General features: G+C 43.3%; 1 protein-coding gene across 3 annotated transcripts in view; it reads left to right on the forward strand.

Moving 5' to 3' along the window:
* The window catches only part of COL2A1 (collagen type II alpha 1 chain), a 47,410-nt gene extending 27,018 nt beyond the window's left edge, over nt 1–20,392 (forward strand). For all 3 annotated transcript variants that reach the window (XM_031938041.1, XM_003772142.3, XM_031938042.1), the window contains 31 exons: nt 372–425; nt 562–660; nt 1,352–1,405; nt 1,902–2,000; nt 2,848–2,901; nt 3,673–3,726; nt 4,144–4,197; nt 4,889–4,942; nt 5,279–5,323; nt 5,603–5,701; nt 5,977–6,084; nt 7,129–7,182; nt 7,507–7,560; nt 7,857–7,910; nt 8,829–8,882; nt 9,609–9,716; nt 10,499–10,552; nt 11,262–11,315; nt 12,338–12,499; nt 12,808–12,915; nt 13,385–13,492; nt 14,006–14,059; nt 14,411–14,518; nt 14,787–14,840; nt 14,967–15,074; nt 15,354–15,407; nt 16,065–16,172; nt 16,542–16,830; nt 17,379–17,566; nt 17,940–18,182; nt 18,729–20,392. In XM_031938041.1, coding sequence (XP_031793901.1) covers nt 372–425; nt 562–660; nt 1,352–1,405; nt 1,902–2,000; nt 2,848–2,901; nt 3,673–3,726; nt 4,144–4,197; nt 4,889–4,942; nt 5,279–5,323; nt 5,603–5,701; nt 5,977–6,084; nt 7,129–7,182; nt 7,507–7,560; nt 7,857–7,910; nt 8,829–8,882; nt 9,609–9,716; nt 10,499–10,552; nt 11,262–11,315; nt 12,338–12,499; nt 12,808–12,915; nt 13,385–13,492; nt 14,006–14,059; nt 14,411–14,518; nt 14,787–14,840; nt 14,967–15,074; nt 15,354–15,407; nt 16,065–16,172; nt 16,542–16,830; nt 17,379–17,566; nt 17,940–18,182; nt 18,729–18,875 — 2,937 coding nt within the window. In that variant the 3' untranslated portion in view covers nt 18,876–20,392. The remainder of the gene's footprint in view (nt 1–371; nt 426–561; nt 661–1,351; nt 1,406–1,901; nt 2,001–2,847; nt 2,902–3,672; nt 3,727–4,143; nt 4,198–4,888; nt 4,943–5,278; nt 5,324–5,602; nt 5,702–5,976; nt 6,085–7,128; nt 7,183–7,506; nt 7,561–7,856; nt 7,911–8,828; nt 8,883–9,608; nt 9,717–10,498; nt 10,553–11,261; nt 11,316–12,337; nt 12,500–12,807; nt 12,916–13,384; nt 13,493–14,005; nt 14,060–14,410; nt 14,519–14,786; nt 14,841–14,966; nt 15,075–15,353; nt 15,408–16,064; nt 16,173–16,541; nt 16,831–17,378; nt 17,567–17,939; nt 18,183–18,728) is intronic.
* Nucleotides 20,393–20,686: the final 294 nt, after the last annotated feature.

A 20,686-nucleotide genomic window follows, 5' to 3' on the forward strand; every position in this document is an offset into this window, starting at 1 on the left:
CCATTGGAAGTTTTCCATTGGAGGCTAGATGATTAGTTTGGGGCACACTGTAGAAGAAATTCTTAAATCAAGTTGTAGGTGGACAAATTCTGAACTCTTTGATCCCATTATCAATTTCCTTTCTATTCCCTATTCCATAACAAAAACTGGAGATAATTATTCCTTCTCTGTTTAAGGTGCTTCATGTGATAACATACATGAAATGCTTTGGGTTGGCTTAGGGTATTATTCTTAACATCTTGCCCTACTCCATCCCCAATAAGAAAGAAGTCCAAAGAACTTTGTTTTGGGGCTGAAAAAAGGTGATACTCTCTAGTTTCAGTGATCTGAACAGGGTCTATTCTTACCGCTTCACCTTTCTTTCTTCCCAGGGTGCTCCTGGCAACCGTGGTTTCCCAGGTCAAGATGGTCTGGCAGGTCCCAAGGTAAATATATCTTATTTTATCCTGAAACTAGCTTCAGAGCTTGTTTGCCTGCTCATGGCTCTCAGCTTTGCCCCCAGGCTAGATATTATATGAGTTTTCTTTTAATTATCTCATTTTTTTACTTCTCTGTGAACAGGGAGCCCCTGGTGAGCGTGGACCCAGTGGTCTTGGTGGTCCCAAAGGAGCCAATGGTGATCCTGGCCGTCCTGGAGAACCCGGTCTCCCTGGAGCTAGAGTAAGTTCACCAACCTCTTTGGACAGATGTTTCTAAGACACAGAGATGACTTCCATACCCATGTATCAGTAGGCATAGATTTTGGAAGGAGAGCTTTGTTGGACATTTGCACAACAGGCAAAGACAAGAAAAGACTGCCAGTGTCATAGTAATTGTAGGAAGGACCAAGTAAAATGGAACAATTTATCTCTTTCAGTATGGAGTCTCACACACACACACACACACACACACACACACACACACACATTCCTTTCCCTGCCCACTTCCACATCCTTTTTCAGTAAGGATCTGCTCTTCAAGGTGTTTGGGTGATGCTAAGCAAAAGGAATACAAAATACAAACGCCTAGCATTGAGGAGTTGACATTGAGGGAAGATTCTGGATCTGACTCCAGGTTATGGGACCCTTCCATTCTAAGAAGGACATTGGAATCAGGTGCTCATTCTTTTAGATTCTGGTCTTGCCACCTCCCCCTCTTTGTCCCACTTGGATCTTATAATTAATTACTTCAGTACAAGAAATCTAATTCTTCTTGACTAGCACTCTTCCTCTTGCCCTTTATCATCCTTTCCCAAGACTGTAAAAACAAACAAACAAACAAACAAAAAACAGAGCTCTAGCATGTAAGTTAATGAAGGGGAAGCACAATTCCATCCAGGCCTCCTGATATCAATTTTCTTTTTTGTACACAGGGTCTGACTGGTCGCCCTGGTGATGCTGGCCCTCAAGGGAAAGTTGGTCCTTCTGTAAGTTAAATGATCTTATTTTCTGGGGTTAGGAAGGAAGAATGATCTGTCAGGAGAAAGTATATTTGGGAATGTGACAAGTTAGGAATGGGTGATTTGGGTGGGAAACAGGGTACACTTTGTAATAAACTATTTTTTGGTTAGTAAGATGTTTGACTGTAGAGTATTTGGCTGGTAGTATATTTGAGACTTTATTTATTGGGATCTAGGTTTATATATTGAATAGAGTATATGGTCCATGAAGAAGCTAATTAGAATTGAAAATATATTGCTCCAAGGAAATTGTCCCTTTTCTTAGGGAAGAAGAAAGCCCAGGATGTTTCCTTTCTAGATTAGTACTTATGAGGCAAGCACTCCATTATGTGATTAATATCATTATGCTAAGACCTTTATTATTAGACATTAATAGTTTGAGTTCTTGGCTCTTATATGATGCTGTATACACAGACTTGGAGGGACAATCTCTAGTGTCTGAAATTGATGTCCTTTTTTCCAGGGAGCCCCTGGTGAGGATGGTCGCCCTGGACCTCCAGGACCTCAGGGGGCTCGTGGGCAGCCTGGTGTCATGGGATTCCCTGGTCCTAAAGGTGCCAATGTAAGTCATATCTTGCCTTTTCCCTTTCCCTATGTGACATTAGCCCTCCTATCTTGCGTTCGGTGCCATTTCTAGTTCATGAACTGCTAATCTTAGGTTGAAAGAAAACATCAGTTTTAGTGTTGTGTGTAGCACCAACTTTTCATGTGGGTACCTTCTATAATCTCTATGCTACATAAAGCCAAAATACCCAAGTTCTGGTTAAAACAATTCTCCTTAGAACTACTTGCCGTCTCATTCAGTATTAATTTTTTTATTATAACTTTTTATTTACAAGTTCTACGCATTGACAATTCTACAGCATTGACAATTGCCAAACCTTTTGTTCTAATTTTTCCCCTCCTACCTCCCACCTTCTCCCCCAGATGGCAGATTGACCAATACATGTTAAATATGTTAAAGTATAAATTAAATACAATATAAGTATACATGTCCAAACAGTTATTTTACTGTTCAAAAAGAATCGGACTTTGAAATAGTGTACAATTAGCCTGTGAAGGAAATCAAAAATGCAGGTGGACAAAAATATAGGGATTGGGAATTCTATGTAGTGGGAGATAATCATCTCCCAGAGTTCTTTCCCTGGGTGTAGCTGGTTCAATTCATTTCAGTATTAATTTTTAATGGTCTTGGGCATGACACTGCAACATGGTGCAAGATTCTTGGATTATCCCAACATATCTCCTATCTCAAACTGGATATGGAATTGGCAATATGCTTCATCCTTGATCTGCTACCTAATTGCCTTTTATTCCACTGCATCATTCTCTCAAGGACTTTGCTTGTCCAAATGGCTTTGGATTAATTCAGGCCTCCTAACCACAAGATTATGTTTTCTTTCCACTAGGGAGAAGCTGGCAAGGCTGGTGAGAAAGGACTACCTGGTGCTCCTGGACTAAGGGTAATACACTTCTTTTGGTCACAGTTACTCCTATACCTTCATAGCAGCTGTGAGTCTAGGAAGGCAAAAAGGGAATATTGAATAAAATATTTTAATAAACATCACTCTCAAGAAAGGACAGATTGAAATGGCATCTTTCACTGTAGTCCTTGGTTGATTTTTTTCTTTCTGAAACCCACATTGTGAGGGATCCCAGAGAAATCCTCTGAAAGATTTAGACTTTAACCTTTGGCTGCTTTGAGACAATGGATTGGGTAGACATTGGGATGTAAATTGGGAAGCCTTCATTGTGGGAGAGATGTGAAGATTAGGGAAAGACACTGAAAACTCAGTAATATGAAAAGAAATGAGTGTTGCATGGGAATTAATTCCAAAGCACAAGAGAAAAGAAATGGAACTGGGAAGTACATTGGAGTTCAAAGAAAGGATGGAAGTAGAGGCAGAAAGAGAGCTAAAAAATGTAGGCATATAGAAGGGATACTGAAAAATTAGGAACTTTAACAATAAGTGTATTGCTATACTATTGGAAAGTAGATTTTATTCATGGAATTGTTAAAAAAAAAAGAACAAAAGAAAGGAAGGAAAAAAGGACAGAATAGGGAAAGAAAAAATGAAAGAAAGAAAGGTAGGTAGATAGATAGATAGACTTGTAGAGAGAATGTGGAAAAGATATTCAGGACCCTGAAATTAGAATGCTAGACAAACAGAAAAGGGAATGTTTCTTGAAGTCAACTGAGATCCCTATACTAGCTTTTCTTTCTTTCTTTTTAGGGTCTTCCTGGCAAAGATGGTGAAACAGGTGCCTCCGGACCCCCTGGACCAGCGGTAAGCACTTGTATAATCTCTCATGGACATGGGTATCAGAGGTGGGAAATGCCTCAGTTCATCTAGAAATGTTAGCATATTTTGACCCTGACAGTTCCCAAACATTTAAGTTCTAAGTTAACATCAATCACAACCCATATGATGATTGGGAAATGGGTGGAACATGAACCATTATGCTACTTTGAATTCCTATCAGGGTTGCTAATGATATAAGCTATTGAATAGGGAGAATTGCAGCTTTTTTTTAAGTGTGTGGTATACATGCTATTCATATCTGTACCATCAATATTGGAAAGTCCAGGAAGTTCCTAGCTTCTACAGTTTCTTGCTATATTCTTTACTTCAAGGACCTCTCCTATTGTGCCTTTCCACTGTTCACTAGTGCATTCTATTTACTGTTTCTCTTATCTCCTTCAGGGTCCTGCTGGTGAAAGGGGTGAGCAAGGTGCTCCTGGACCATCTGGCTTCCAGGTAAGTGCCAGATTCAATCTTTTCCCCAAGGCAAGAATGGATTAGATTAGAGTTGTTTTTGGACCATAGTATACACTATCAGAGAGAGCTAGCACTTACTGGCTGCTTTAGAGGAGGAATGGAGAAGAAGGCTGTCACTCCATGCTAGACTTAGAATATTCATCCATTGTTACTTCTTTTTGAGATCAAGTTTGAGCCAAGGATACCAACTCTCCACCCACTTCATTCTAGATTATGTCCCTGGATTGTTCTTAAATATATTCAGGGGAGCTCATTATTGGGAAGTGGTCTAGAATGGCAGCTCCCTAACATGACATCTTGGTGAATGGCTCAGTGGCCCCAGAGTAGGAAGGAACAAAGTCTGATGATTAGAATAGTAGACTAGAAGCCAGGACATGAGGCAACTAGATGGTGCAATGGATAGAGCACCAGCCCTGAAGTCAGGAGAACCTGAGTTCAAATCTGGCCTCAGACACTTAACACTTCCTAGCTGTGTGACCCTGGGCAAGTCACTTAGCCCCAATTGTCCCAACCAAAAAAAGGACATCAGGACATTTGACTTCTCATGCCCACTTAAACACAAACCCGGATGTATCCACAAATCCAGATCAATTGTTGTAAGGTTGGTCCTCCTGTAAGGACCAAGGCACTCCTTCATGCTGTGTTTAATATGTATCTCTTTGGCTTCTAGGGACTACCTGGTCCTCCTGGCCCTCCAGGTGAAGGTGGAAAACCAGGTGATCAGGTGAGTGTCTATAACCTATTCATCTTGAGGGAAAAGACTCTGTTGTTGTTCTTTGCACTCCCAAGAAGATATGTTGAATGTAGATATGTATCCTAATGGTGCTCTGTGCTAAAAATTCTATTAAAAACCCATTTTATTGAGATATGCTCCATCCCTTCCATACAGAGGCAAGCAATGTAATCAACTCTGTTCCCAGGCTAAGAATACTTCCCCAGTGAGTTCACCTGACTATTGGAGTCTGCTTCTATGGGCCTCACAGCAAACTATTGTCTGGGCACCCATCCCTTATGACTTCTGCAAACTTCTTCCCCATCTTATATCCTTCTGTTTTCCTAGGGTGTTCCGGGTGAAGCTGGTGCTCCTGGTCTTGTAGGCCCCAGAGTAAGTATAATGTCTAGTTGGGTTGCATCATAGCAGAGTCCTGACCATTTCTGGAATATTTCCCTGGGACTTATACTTCCCTTTATCCTATTCTGAATTAGAAATTCTACTCAGTGTCTCAAAATCTGTTCTTCTTTCTTGAATGCTACATTGAATTAAGCGCTCACAACCTCCCCCAACCTTATCTTTCTTCTTAACCCTTCTCTACTCTTTGTAATGAGGGTGATCTCCCTAATCCTGTTCTACCTCCTGATCTTTCTTTGATTTCATCTACCATAGGGTGAACGTGGTTTCCCAGGTGAACGTGGCTCTCCTGGTGCTCAAGGTCTGCAGGGTGCCCGGGGTCTCCCTGGAACTCCTGGCACTGATGGTCCTAAAGTAAGTGGGTCCTGAAGATTTGGGGGTGAGGTCTTGTCATGTTGCTCAGAGATGTTGCAAAACCTCTGCTTCCACCTTTCAGAAGAAAGGATTGAGAAGTATCCATAAAGGAGAGAGAGGTGGAAAGAGTAAGAAGGGATAGTATGGGGAAAGATAGTATAGGCAGAGAGAAAACTACTTGGATACAAGTGGGAGAACAGGAAGGAAAAGGCCTCGTTACTGTTGGAGCCTAGTTGTTGATAATTCACATCACAAATTCTTTCTCTTCAACCTAGGGTGCTACTGGTCCAGCTGGTCCTAATGGTGCTCAAGGTCCCCCAGGCCTGCAAGGAATGCCCGGTGAGAGAGGTGCAGCTGGTATTGCTGGGCCAAAGGGAGACAGAGTAAGTAGTTCTCAAGCATGAATATTACCCCACTCTCAATCCATCTCACTTCACTCTAGATTGTGTCCCTGGATTGTTCTTACTTATACTCATTATTGGGAAGTGGTTTAGAATGGCAGCTTCCTAACATGAACCCTTGGTGAATGACTCAGTGGCCCCAGAGTGGAAAAGGGCAAAGTCTGATGATTAGAATAGTAGTCTAGAAGTTAGGACATTTGACTTTCATGCCCACTTGAACACAAGTCTGGATGCCTGGACCAGTATCTCTGGCTTTGGGAGCCACATAATGATGTTCCTTCCTTTTTGAAGGACTTGGAAATTCCCTGGGAAAAGAATGACCTCTGGAGGCTATATAATTAGAACTTTCCTGATGGAATTACTTTCCTTCTCCTCCTATCCCTGATCATAATCTAGTATTGTATTGTGTCCTTGATTTCTAGAAGCTTTCTCTTCACTACTCCCTCTTCCCCATCTTTGTAAGGCCTTGTGCTCCCTTCTACTTCTATATCTTCCTCCTTCCTTGAGGCATCCATGGTGCTCACATGTCTTTCTATGGCTTCATACCACTTCCCTCTGCTATAAATAAATCTCCTTCTCATTTCTGCTTCTACCCTAAAAATAATCCCTTTCCTTTGCTCCCTAGAGTTGTTTTACACATTACTGCTCACATTCTTTAAGAGGTTCTTTCCATCCACTTGTCCTCTCAGTTTACACAGTCTCTTCTTGTCTATCTCCTTTCCATTTCACCGCATTCTTTCCAATTAAGTAAAGGATAGGGCTCCCTTATCAGCGGAAATAAGCTTTTTTAGCACAAGCTAATTCAGCACTGCTTGTCAGTGTGAACAGTCTCCTTGACCTTTTAACCTCCTCCATGAGTGCTTAGATCCTTCTCCAAATTTGGTCAACTCAGGAGCTCCAAGTTGGGTCTGAGTATTGCAGGGGAGTACTCAGACTCCACACCTAAGGGGACATTTGCAAGGGAGTGGTGGGTAAAGTCCAGTATTCTCACTTAAATTAAATTAAATCTTATCTTTATCCTCTTAGGGTGATGTTGGTGAAAAAGGCCCTGAAGGAGCTCCTGGAAAAGATGGTGGCAGAGTAAGTAAAAGGAAATTGTGTTGGCAGATTTCAGGCACAAAGAGTATGATTGACACCATCTCTGGGGGCTTCTTGCACTTAATCCCAGGGTATGAGGACAGAAATCCAAAAGCTTTGGGACTCAAAAGCTGTGGGGCAAGCAGAGGCAGAAGCAATCTAGCTGAGGAGGGGAATGAAGAAGGGCAGAGTGGAGCAAATAAGAAAGTTGATGAAATTTAAGAAGTTTAAGAGAGTCAGCTGGATAAGTGTCTGAATGTTTTCTGGAGGGTCTTTGATGTGTCCCAGACGCTGTCCATTACAATGCCTTATCTCCCTTTTCCCTAGGGTCTGACTGGTCCTATTGGCCCCCCTGGCCCTGCTGGCCCCAATGGTGAGAAGGTGAGTTATTAGTTTTTTTTTTCCTCAGGTCACAGCTCTGAATGTCCCCAGATAAAGCTCCTATTGTAAATCAGGAGATTCCCTTCTGTATTTCTTCATTTTATCCTAAATTCTTATTTTTTTTCTCTTTGTCCATCACCTTGGACTCTTCTCTCCCTTGGTGGCCTGGGGGTACCTCTAAGCAGGGGCTATTGGGCTGAATGATTGGATTATATTATCTTGTATTTATTGGTGTCATAATGAGGTCACTGTAGATTCTCCACTTTCCTTCAACTGTTTCTTTATCTTCTTTTTAGGGTGAATCTGGCCCCCCTGGTCCTGCTGGAACTGCTGGAGCCCGTGGTGCCCCAGTGAGTTCTTTTTCTTATTATTGAGAAGAACCCCTCCCTGATTGCTTGCTCACTTTGAACCTGGAATAGCACTGCCCTTTTCTAGCTAGCTGGTGCTTGAGACTCTGAAGGTTGTCTAGGCAATGTGCACTTTTCCTACTCTCTGGACCTTGGTGGGAACATGGAAGACAACAAATTAGATAAAACTGGATACTTGGGTTTCATTGGCCATGGTATTGTTTGTTGCTTAGGACCATTGTGCTGAAAAGTAGATTTGTGAAGCTGGATTTATTCTTTTGTCAAAGAATCCTGGAATCTTTAGTTACTTTCTGATGCCCTTAAAAAAAAAAAAACCCTAGACCAGAAATTGTTAGCTTTTTGTGTGTTATGGATCCCTTTGGAAATCTGATGAAACTTTTCTGAAAGATTTTTTAAGTGCATAAAATGTATTTAAGTCTAACTATATTGGAATATAGTAATCAAAATCTTAAAAATTTCCAAGTTCATATTCTCTTGGAATCTGTCCAAAGATCCTTTAGGAGTCTGTAGACCCTTAATTAAAAATTCCTCTACTAGATCTAGTTCTTAGGACATGTCAATGAAATATAGAAATCATTGATCTATCATATTCAATGCAAATAGGAACTGATCAGAAGAATTTTTACGTTCAAGAAGTTTTAGTCAAAATGGAATTTTCTATCAGGGAGCATCTTGACCATCAGATTATAGGGCCTGACACTTCGGTTTCTAATTTTGACAGCTGTTTATTAGGGCTGGAGGGATGCTAAATCCCAATTAGCACTTTTCCTTTTCTATGGTCTAGCCTGAGCTTCAAGGTGGCCATAGCCTCTCCTTGTCTTTGGGTCACAGAGTGGGAATGAAGGCAGTCAAGTTGTGGGAGTTTTGCCTACTTGTTCACTGGGATTCCTTGTATTGTAGGGTGAACGTGGAGAGACTGGACCCCCTGGCCCTGCTGGATTTGCAGGTCCTCCTGTAAGTAACTTCATCTATTGAATCATTTTTTTTCTTTTGTGTTTGCCATTCAGTTTACTATGGCCTCTAGAATGGGATGTGGATCACTTTCTAGGGTCTTTCTAGGTTCTTTTCTGTTAAATTAACTTTTCTCAAGCCCAGAAAATAGCTTTGGTTTTACAAAGAAATCCAAAGAGTATCTGGGATCATATAGGACTCCCAGTAAAGACTAGGAAAGCGACAACAAGCCATTGTCTCTTTCTATTTCTGTCTCTCTTAACCCTAAACTTTCATAGCGCTGTGCCTATCTTTCTGTCTAGATATTTAGCTTAGTCCTCTAAGCAGGATTTTCATGCAGTTCTTGAATTGGTCCAAAGGGATAATTATATAATGAAACAAGATCTTCCCATTTCAATAGAGCCCAAAGTCTATGAACCTTCATGGCAACATTTCACTACAGCAAACTTTCTTTCTGTTTTGGATGTGATATGGAGAGTAGTCTAGTAGGTCTGTGCATTCTGGGACTTTGTCTTAACCTGTAGGGGATGAGGAAGTAGGAGAATGTTGGAAAGATTTGGAGAAAACTCAAGCTCCCTAATCTTCTCCTTTTGTTTAAGAGGGCTACAGCATGCTTTCCAATATAATACAATATACATATACCACCCCCATACATACCCCTATCCACTGGAGAAGGGTTATCACCTATTTTTCTCATCTCTCATTCATGTTTATTATTTCGTGAAACAGGGTGCTGATGGTCAGCCTGGTGCTAAGGGTGAACAAGGAGAATCTGGTCAGAAGGGAGATGCTGGTGCCCCTGGTCCTCAGGGTCCATCTGGAGCACCTGGGCCTCAGGTGGGTAGCACTAATTTTTCTTAAGAATCTATTCTAGAAGTCTGGATTCATTACCAGGAGAGAAAGAAATATCAGGCCTGGTTAGTGTAAGCTGAACATAAAAGGTCATCATGATCTTGGCTATGAGGGGAAGGTTGAGGTTGATGATATGAAGTAGCTGCTACCTTCAAAACCTCAGTGGTCTAACTGTCTTCATGGGGGCTTCTCTGGGTTTCAACTAAGCTTTGGTCAAGGAACCAGCTATCTGGGAATAGTTTGATTCTTTTATGTATAAGCCCAGATCTAGGAGCAGCAAAAGCCAATGCTTTACTATCTATATTTCTGAATCTAAGGGAGAGGCTACTGGAAAGATCAGTGGGAATTCAGAGAAGAAAGCTCAGGATGTAGCGCTAAACTCATCCCTGGAGCAAGGGGGAATTATGTGTGTCTGTAGAACCAAGCAGAAACCAATCATTTTCTAAGTCTATAATGAATAGAATCAATTACTACATCTCAATATGAATGGGAGTTAAGTTGACATATCAGGAAAAATTTCCTGGGGTGAGGAGATACTGTCACAGACTTTCAGTGAAGGTTTGGCGTCTCCATCCCCAGAGATCTTGCCAAATAAGGGAGATGCATATCTGTCTGAACTTTCTGAACTGATTCTAGTTCTAATCATTCAGGATTATGAATCCATTGTCTAAATTCTCTTTTGTGAATTCTGGTCCCCAAAAGGGGATCCTTTAAGAAAGTATGTTACTCTTCTCCAACTCACTCAATTCTTTCTTTTTCCATTCTAGGGTCCAACTGGAGTGACTGGTCCTAAAGGAGCCCGTGGTGCCCAGGGTCCTCCTGTGAGTATCATCCTGTCCCTTTTTTATCCTTCCCCAATCCATTTTGGTAGGAGCCATAAAGAGAGGTAGAGTTTAGAGACTATAGCAAGTGAGGGAATAAGGTCTGGGAGAATACAGGGGCCTTTCTCCACTCCGTCTCAGAAGTATTTCTATTAGGCTTGCAAGCCACCTGGAGAGCCCCTGAAAGCATTCAGAAGAGATAGAAAGGGTGGATAAGCTTCATCTGCTTGTCCTAGGGACAGAGCCATTCTACTGTTCTTATTCCTGCTCTCTTTGCATTCCTCTGTTTTGTTCTTTATTCTTGGGTTTTGACAACTCCACAGAAGCTGGACAGTAGTTTTATGCTAGGGGCTTAGGCTTGTGGCCATGCCATAACCCATAATGTATTTTTGGAGCCTGCTCTACCTTGCCTCAGACTTCCTTTTCCTTCCTTTATTCTACCCTGTCCCCTTCCAAGATAGGTACTACTTTTGGGGAACCTAATGGCTGGACTCAGTGAGACAACATTTGGTGCGGCCCCAAGAGGGTACACTTTTTCCTTTGGACCTTGGACAGAAAACCTCCCATGTTTCACCTTCCTCTCTTGCAATCCTAGGACCCTCACCATAGCAGTTTCTTAGACTCCCAGAATCTAAGTCTTAGATGGAGATTAATTCTCTAAGCTTTTTCCTTAGGTCACAGGTTCAATGACTTCTCTTTTTCTACCCAGGGAGCCACTGGATTCCCAGGAGCTGCTGGCCGTGTTGGACCCCCAGGTGCCAATGTGAGTGATTGATCCTTATTGTTTTCTCCCTCTGTTTTCTGGGGTTAGGAGGTATATATGTGGGCATTTGAGGTAGGGAGATTGGCAGGACTGAGCACAGGCTGGGACTATCCAAATCAAGCATTTAGAGGACTGACACTGAAACACCTCTTTTCCTTCCTGAGTATATGAACAGACTAGGAAGAATAGAACAGGCAGGAAATCCCTTGGGTGTGAAGACTGCTCCCCTTGGAGCAAAGCCAGCCCACTAAAAGCAGTTGTGGGAAGGCAGAGGGAACTGGCCCTTAAGTAGGGACACATTTGTCTTTGCTCCCCACCTTCTCCACTACCTGGGAATAATACTCTCTAGAAGGTTTGGGACTAAATGTCCAATATGGAATCTACAAGTTCCTGACTCAGAGAGAACAGTAGGGCTCAATTGCCTTTAACTACAGCAGAGAAAAGTCATTCTTCAGGAGTTGGATCAGCTAGATTAGACCTGAGAAATCTTTTCCTAACTCAGATTCTATGACACTGAACATCACTATATTATACATATACATTGTGGGATTATGAAAACATCAATATAAGATATGGTCCCAGCCTATTAAAAAATGCTTTTTATCCAATCAGGAGACAAGTACAATTCATAAAAAGAGAACTAATCCTACAACACAGTAACTGAAAAGACTTCAAGTCCATGGGAGCTCTTTCTAATGGGCTGAGTGCTCATGACTAACCACACAGGAGCTGTGGATTTGGGTTGGATCATGAGGGAATAGATAGGATTTAGGTAGTTAGAAAGGAAAGTGGGGGGCATTCTGGAATGAGGACTAGACCATTCAGATGAAGGCAAGTAGAGGATAATGCTGGAAAGTAGACTGAGGCTAGATTACCTCATACAGAGGAAACAAGAAAGGTTCCTGGAAGGCTTGGAATAGTTTTTGCAGATCCTCTAGAGTCCTCTACCTAGGGAGCTAAAGCTCACCTGAAGTGAGAAATCATCAAGACCTGGTGCTCATTGATTTTGTTTTCTTCTTCAGGGTAATCCTGGTCCCCCTGGTCCTCCTGGAGCTTCTGGAAAAGATGGTCCCAAAGGTGCAAGGGGAGACAGTGGTCCTCCAGGTCGTGCTGGGGATCCTGGGCTTCAAGGTCCTGCTGGAGCACCTGGAGAGAAGGGAGAGCCAGGAGATGATGGTCCCTCTGTAAGTCTTGTGGCCTAGCCTTGTGGCCTTCTTAGGGTACCCCACAAATATGGATAGTATCTGATTCTCAGGGACTCAGCTTAAAGCTTCCTGTTTCTTTCCACTCACTTCCTATGACCAGTAAATGGGGTAGCTTTTGGACGAAAGTGGACGAGGGGAAGTAGAAGGGAGTTTTTTTCCCCTTTTTTTGAGGGAAAAGAACCATATCAGAACATGATGAACCCTAGTTCCTTGAAAAGTTACCCCCTGGGGAGAGGTGTAGTTTGGCTTCATTGGATCTACTTTAACTTTGTCTCTTCTTCCTCCAGGGTCCTGATGGTCCTCCAGGTCCCCAAGGTCTTGCTGGCCAAAGAGGAATTGTTGGATTGCCTGGTCAACGTGGTGAAAGAGGTTTCCCTGGTCTTCCTGGTCCTTCAGTAAGCATTCATCCCTCTTGGTTATTGCATTAGACGTTGGTCTGGAGCGCTAACTAGAACTAACCATGTTGTCATTGAGGTTCCATGGGATAGATATCCACCTTTCTCCCTACCTAGAAACTATTTCCAAGATCCCCTACCCCTTCCAAATGAGGGGATTCCTGACAGATCCCTTCATTATCCTTTCCACTTGAGGTTATTGAAACTATGGATAAGGGTGGCTAACCCAAGTTCCTTTTTCTACAGTGGACGATAGGAGAAAACAATAAGCAGAGAGGCAGCTTCTTCTCAGGGCCCAAACCTGAAGATTGGCTGAGATTTTCAGCATGGCCTGGCTACCTGTTAGCATCAGGTGGCTCTTGGCTTCCCAGAGCTTTCATGACAGCTGGAGTGAAATATCACTGTTCTCTTGCAGAAAGCTACTAGGGGGACTGTGGATTCAATATCTACATTTTTGGTCTTTCTCTAGGGCGAGCCTGGCAAGCAAGGAGCTCCTGGAAGTTCTGGAGATCGTGGTCCTCCTGGTCCTGTGGGGCCTCCTGGCTTGACTGGTCCTTCTGGTGAACCTGGCCGTGAGGTGAGCAATGGGACTTTACTACAGGACCTACTCTTGCTATATAGAAGGCAGAATTCCAGAGGTTTCATTTTGGCCTGTCCAATGAACACTATCTTCATTCTTTCTTCCAGCACCCCAGCTCTTTTGTAATAGAAACAATCATTAAGAGAGTCTGTCAGGATGCTCTTAAGCAGCCATGAATGGGATAGGGAAGATTAAATGCTGGGCAAGAAAACAAAAGGAAAATAAATGAGAGGAGGAAGGGGAACTTGAGAATAAATGGGTTGACAGGGCAAGATTCAGCCTTGAAAAAGTGGGGAGGTGCTTGCTGACTAAAGATCCTTGAATGGGTCTGTGAAAGGACCAGCTCCATCTACAAAGAATAAATATGTTTCAATAACTTTCCATCAGAGGAGAGCCGAAGGGATATCTCTAAATGACAGCGTTATCAGGTCTGGGGCAGACAAAACAACAGGAATGGAAGAAGAGGAGAATAAAGGAGCCTTGAGCTTATTTCTATTTTCCTTTACATAGGGAACCCCTGGTGCTGATGGGCCTCCAGGCAGAGATGGTGCAGCAGGAGTCAAGGTGAGTGTGACTCTGGGGTCCCTACCATCCCATGAGGTTCATAGAAAGACAAACGCATACATTTCCTTGCCATTAACAACCATCTTTTAAGCATTTTTTCCTTCATGGGGGCTCAAGCATCTACAGGAGACCAGATTCTGCACTGGTTCTAAAAAAAAAATTGTTATCTCCTTATCTCTGCTGGGAGGAGCTGGGGAATAATGCTGGGAGGGGCAGATATGATTCCTTTAGCCCTGAAAGAAGGTTTTAGCTCCCCTTTGACTTGGGACAACAGAAAGTGTCTTTTGAAGAGTCTTGAATAAATGAAGGGAGGGGCCATTGCCTCACAGTGTGGTATTTCTGTCCTGACAGGGTGATCGTGGTGAAACAGGTCCTGTTGGTGGTCCTGGTGCCCCTGGGCCCCCTGGCTCTCCTGGACCCGTTGGACCAACAGGCAAACAAGGAGACAGAGGAGAATCTGTGAGTGTCTTTTTGTCATAGACATGTTTGGCTATGGAGAGCCAGCTAAGTCCTCATCCAAGCCCCCAGGATGCAGGACTATATATTTCTCAATGTTCCCAGGGCAGGGTAGGGACTGAAAAGCAACTCTAAGTTACCCCAGCTCGCCTGGGTCAAGCTGAATGGGGCAATGATTAGCCTCTGGCCTCACACCTTTCCTCAGAGTTAAGGGTAAGAGGTGTTCTAGCTTCTGGGCTTCTCTTTGATGCTGTTCTGTTTTTCTCCCTAGGGTGCACAAGGACCCATGGGTCCCGCAGGACCAGCTGGAGCAAGGGGAATCCCAGTAAGTATCTGGGAGTCATGTAATAGGTTGTCAATGACAGAAGGGGACATTCTACCATTCTACCATTCCAACTTTGTCCTCCTGTTCAACTTCAGCTCACACTGCTTTGCTCTGTCTGCCTCCTAGGGTCCTCAAGGTCCCCGTGGTGACAAAGGAGAAACTGGAGAGGCTGGTGAGAGAGGACTGAAAGGACACCGTGGTTTCACTGGACTTCAAGGTCTCCCTGGTCCTCCTGTGAGTACTGCTACTGATGGCCATTTGCTCATGTACACTTAACTTTCTCAGTTACCCACTTGGGTACATTTTTATGCCCTATAAAAGGAACTTGGGATCATTCTGGGTCAAACCCAGAGTGTCCCAAAGTTTGAAAGAGAAGTAGAAGAAAAAGAGAATGCATGGAATATTATTGATGTAGGACAGTTATTCGTATCTATGTCTTTTACTTCAGGGAGGGTTGCTTTCCTAAAAACAGAGATCTATCTGTGTACTGACCTCTGACTCTCTCCAATACAGGGCCCTTCTGGAGATCAAGGTGCTTCTGGTCCTGCTGGTCCTTCTGGTCCCCGAGTAAGTAGTAAGGAGTTGTGTAGATAGGTGGGGGAAGAAAATAGGGTCTTTGCTAGGTTTGTGAAAAAAAATCCCAAATGTGGGGTCAGGTCAAGAGTTGGGTATTCATATTTTGGGGATAGATATTACTGGAGTCTTTGGCACATTGGACTCAACTGGATTTCTTTCCCCTGATCAGGGAGTGACCATGACCCCATGATTGTGTCTTTTTACTCTGCGCATCAGATATCAATCCTCTATCATGTTCCCCAAGTACATACCTATATTTCTTATACTTTTAATCTTTTTTTTTTTTTTTTTACCTTTTGGATCATTGCAATGTCATGTCAGATATAGATTAGGGGAGATCTAGGACTGTGTGTGAAGTTAGTCACTCAAAGAAACAAAATAAGTCTCATTGACACAATCTGGAATACCATATAATTATAGTCAAAAAGGATCAAATGCTCATAGAGGTCTACCAACTGAACATGAGGTAGTAGCACAGTCCTGATTTTTAATAATCCTCCTCCTGTATCCACATTATAGTAAGATTATCTCTATATATGTGCGTGTGTTTGCCTGCCTCAGATCTCATCATTTACATGACAGTCTCCCAGCAATTGGAGTGAAATCAAATCTTGAGAATTCTCACCATTTTTCTTTCTTGGTCTTCAGGGTCCACCTGGTCCAGTGGGTCCTTCTGGCAAAGATGGCTCCAATGGAATCCCTGGCCCCATTGGTCCTCCTGGTCCTCGAGGTCGCTCTGGTGAAACTGGCCCTGCTGTAAGTGTCCCATCTCCCTCACTATGTCCCTATAGCTAACCCAGGGAGTTTTCTGAAACTACAGCAACTAGGTTCCCTAGTTATTTGTTGTCCATAAATAACTATGTAGCTGACAGATTGCTTTATCTTTCCTACCTCTGGCTTCCCAGGATCATAAAAGGGTCAAAGTTATTGGAGGGAAAAGGTATGAGAAACAGGATAACTTAGATCTTGGCCTAGTGTTGGCTGCCATTCCCTTTCCCAAGATGAGCATTTTCAAGACTTAGAAGTAGACTCTTTCCTCCTAGGTATGTCCCTAGCTAGTAAGGATGGACTCTCCCAGCTCACACAGCTGATTTTTTCTCTGAGGTTCTTTGTTTTCTACCATAGGGTCCTCCTGGCAATCCTGGACCCCCTGGACCTCCAGGTCCCCCTGGCCCTGGCATCGACATGTCTGCCTTTGCTGGCTTAGGCCAGAGAGAGAAAGGCCCTGACCCCCTGCAATACATGCGAGCAGATGAAGCAGCTGGCAACCTGCGGCAACATGATGCTGAGGTAGATGCCACCCTCAAGTCCCTCAACAACCAGATTGAAAGCATCCGCAGCCCAGAGGGCTCTCGCAAGAACCCAGCTCGTACCTGCCGAGACCTAAAACTCTGTCACCCTGAGTGGAAGAGCGGTGAGTAAGGAAGGCAGGTGCTGTATGAAGCTCAGAAAGGAGCCCTGAGGCTCCTGTCAAGTAAGAATCTACTTAGATCAGAACTCAGTGTGAGGCCTCCAAGGTTCCAGTAAGTCCTAATGACTCCTTCCTGCCTCAGCTGGAGGACCTTAGTCCCGCTCCAACAGCCAGGCTCAAATTTCCCTCATGTGGTCCTCTGCGTGATAATCTCTGCTGAGGTCAGTTCTGTGGAAAAGTAGGATCCAAGCAAACTAGTTCTTATACTTGTACCAAACATTCCCCCCCTATTACTTTGAGTTCTTTTTCATGTGCCTTACTTCCCCTAGGTTGTCCGGAAACCACTTTTTCTTTCTTTTCATTGACTTCCTCATACTTTGCTTTATTCCACCTTTCTCTCATGGTCTCTGTGTTCCCTGTCCTAGTTAGCTTTAGTCCAGCTGTCCAAGCTTCCTTTTGGCCCATGTTTCCTGCAGTGTTTCTCTGTCTACTTTGAATTCTATGAGAAACAGGTGCCCGGTCCTGATCTCAGGAAATCTCTCTTCCTGCAGGAGACTACTGGATTGACCCCAACCAAGGCTGCACTTTGGATGCTATGAAAGTATTCTGTAACATGGAGACTGGTGAGACATGTGTCTATCCCAATCCATCCAGTGTCCCCAAGAAGAACTGGTGGAGTAGCAAGGGCAAGGAAAAGAAGCACATCTGGTTTGGAGAAACCATCAATGGGGGCTTCCATGTGAGTGCCTCAACCCCTCCTGAAACTGAAATGATCCAACAGAGTCTTTATTCCCTTTATTTCCCTAGAAGTTTGTTTTTATTTGTTTTGACCTTCCATTGGTCTAGGCCTACAAACCAGGGAAAGGCAAGAATGGTTGTCTCCAATTATAGAAAAAGGAACAGGTGGCTTAGAGTGGCTCTGGAGAAATAGCAGCACTAGAGTTCAGAAGCCCATGTTTCACCCAGTGACTCTTTATCCTGAAACTAGAATGCCCATTCCCCCAGACAAAGGCTTCTGGGAGACATGAGGACTCTCTGATGCCCAGAACCCTACAATCCCTCTCCATATGACAGGCCTTTGGGCTTCCTGACCCTGCTTTCTGCCCTAACAGTTCAGCTATGGAGATGACAATCTGGCTCCCAACACTGCCAACATCCAGATGACCTTTTTACGCTTGTTGTCCACTGAGGGTTCCCAGAACATCACCTACCACTGTAAGAACAGTATTGCCTACTTGGATGAGGCAGCTGGTAACCTCAAGAAAGCCTTGCTGATTCAGGGCTCTAATGATGTTGAGATCCGGGCTGAGGGCAACAGCAGATTCACATACAGTGTACTGAAGGATGGCTGCACGGTAAGAATCCCCCAAACAAAAAGAGTCAGATTGAATCACAGAAACAAAAAAGTTCTAGGGCTAATTCTGGAGTAAGAAAAGGAACTGACCTGTTTGACCCAGAGTGCCTGACCAATATATCAGGTATACCTTTGAGGTAATAACATATAGAAAAAAGGTATGATGGAAGTTTGGGGAAAAACTTGTGGCTGGATTCTTCTACTTTTAAGGCCTTTCATTTTTCTCAGAGGAGCTAAGGGTTTACATACAGTGAGTGTTCAGGATGATTCAGAATCTATTCCTATCCTGAGAGAGACTAGACATAAATGAGCCCCACTTGTTGAAGTATTAAGTCTTAAATGGGGGGGGGGGAAGGAGAGAGAGAGAAAGAGAGAGAGAAAGAGAGAAATAGTGTTTTCCCTGAGAAGAAGGAATTTAAATGGGAGTGGGGGGTTCAGCTAGCTAGAAAAGAAGAATTGCCCAGGATAGGCAGTCCTTCTAATGGAACCTTGTTCTGTGAGCAATAAACATATCTCCTAAACCTTATCTTTCCCATCTCTTTTCCAGAAACACACTGGTAAGTGGGGTAAAACAGTCATCGAGTACCGATCACAGAAGACCTCCCGTCTCCCCATCATTGACATTGCACCTATGGACATTGGGAGGGCTGATCAGGAATTTGGTGTGGACATCGGCCCCGTCTGCTTCTTGTAAAAACCCCAATCCAGAAACAATCCAACACAATATGTACCAAACCCGAAGGACTTGAGTACTTTACAATCTCCAATCACTCTAGGACTTCTGCACTGAATGGCTGACCCCAAAGGATGCCCATTCGTTCACAAGCTTACATTTTGGACATTTCCCCCCCTCCTATTCCAAGAGGCCAGAACTGGGCAGACCTCAAAGTAAAACCTCGATGATCTATTTATTTATTGTCTTCCTGTAAGACCTTTTGGTCAAGGCAGAGGCGGGAAACTAACTGGTGTGAGCTAAAGCCCCCCAAGTGACTGCCCCCAGCCTAAGCATGAACCCTTCAGGTGCTGGGCAGATGCAGGAGTTGTGTGTGTCATACACAATGGTGCTATTCTGTGTCAAACATCTCTGTATTTTTTAAAACATAAATTGACATAAAAAAAACCTTGTTGGAAAGTACAAGTTGATCTGAGCTTTGTTCTTTTGTTTATGTTCCTTCAATCCCTCTCTCTGGAGGGATGGCCAACAGTCTTTCTAACCTAAGACCTGGCCCCTGTCTTGTGTGATAGGTTTTTGTTTTTCAACCAAGATGAAGGAAACTGAGGTCCATACCAGCCTCATACTTCCCTTGTTTAAACTACCTCACAGTAAAACGAAGTCTGTTTCTTCTTGTCAACTTTGGAGCCAAACAACACTCAGTAAGAGAAACACGTATCTAACTGGGATTTGGGGAGAGCCCTATTTATGAGGATAACAGTATGGAACCTCCAAAGTCTGGGTTTTCCTTCCTGGGGAAGGTTTAGCTGGAAAGGAGTGGCAGATGCAGTCTGTGCTTTGGGGGTGAGAACCATGTGTGGGCCACTGACCATTGGGTAGGAGACATCAGGAAAACTTCCAAGAGAAGGGCAAGGGTGGAGGCAAGAAAGAAGCCAGGGGCAGTAGAAGCTGGAGATACAAGTGGAAAAGCTACATGAGAGAGACATGGGTAAGGGGTAGGAGTCCCTGCCTCTCCTCAGCCAGGCTTGTGGATCAAACCACATCCTCTCTTTTTGGCCTTTCCCCTCCCCACCACCATCAGGTGCTCCTTGCTTTCCAATGACATTTTTTGGGGGGAGGGTTAACTAGAAAGTAAAAGCTCTGCAGCTCTGGGGGGGAGAGAGGGAGGCAAGGCAATCTCAAGAAGAGGTGGGATCAGGGACTCTGCACTATTTTGTAAAATAAATTTCTGAAGATATTTGACAATGCCAATTTTAAGTGTCCTAGACTAGGGAGCCTCAAACATACATATAACACCCTCTCCATGGATAGTTCTTGTCCTGTCTCTGTCCTTTCTCCATTCCCTCTCCTTACTCCCTTCCTTTACAGTTAAAAAGTCGACCAATTTTCTTTCAAAAATAAAAACTAAAAAGACACCTTTGTTGGATTTGTTTGTGTATTAATTTCCACTCTATGATGTAATCTTTGTTGAATGTTTATCTTATCTGGGATATTCCATGACAAATCAAATAAGACAAATAAAAAATGTTCATTAAAAACAAATAACTAAATGGCTCTTATTTTATGATAAATGACCCACTGTAACAAAAGCAACCAAAGGGACCCCTACAAATGCCTATTGAAAAAGCATAATTACAAGCCAAATTAATTGGGTCACAAAAGTTTGTAGTGGACTAAATTAGTCAAACACATTAAAGAAGTTCATAACTTTCTTTCCTACCATGCTTCCAATAATTTTGTCACAGAATTAAGTTCTCAGAATTAAAAGACCATGATTTTTTATTGCTGAGGAGTGATCAGAGTTGGTATTTTTGCTCAGACCTTCTGATTCT

The sequence above is a fragment of the Sarcophilus harrisii genome, chromosome 5 (genome assembly GCF_902635505.1).
Source record: "Sarcophilus harrisii chromosome 5, mSarHar1.11, whole genome shotgun sequence".
Taxonomy (NCBI): domain Eukaryota; kingdom Metazoa; phylum Chordata; class Mammalia; order Dasyuromorphia; family Dasyuridae; genus Sarcophilus; species Sarcophilus harrisii.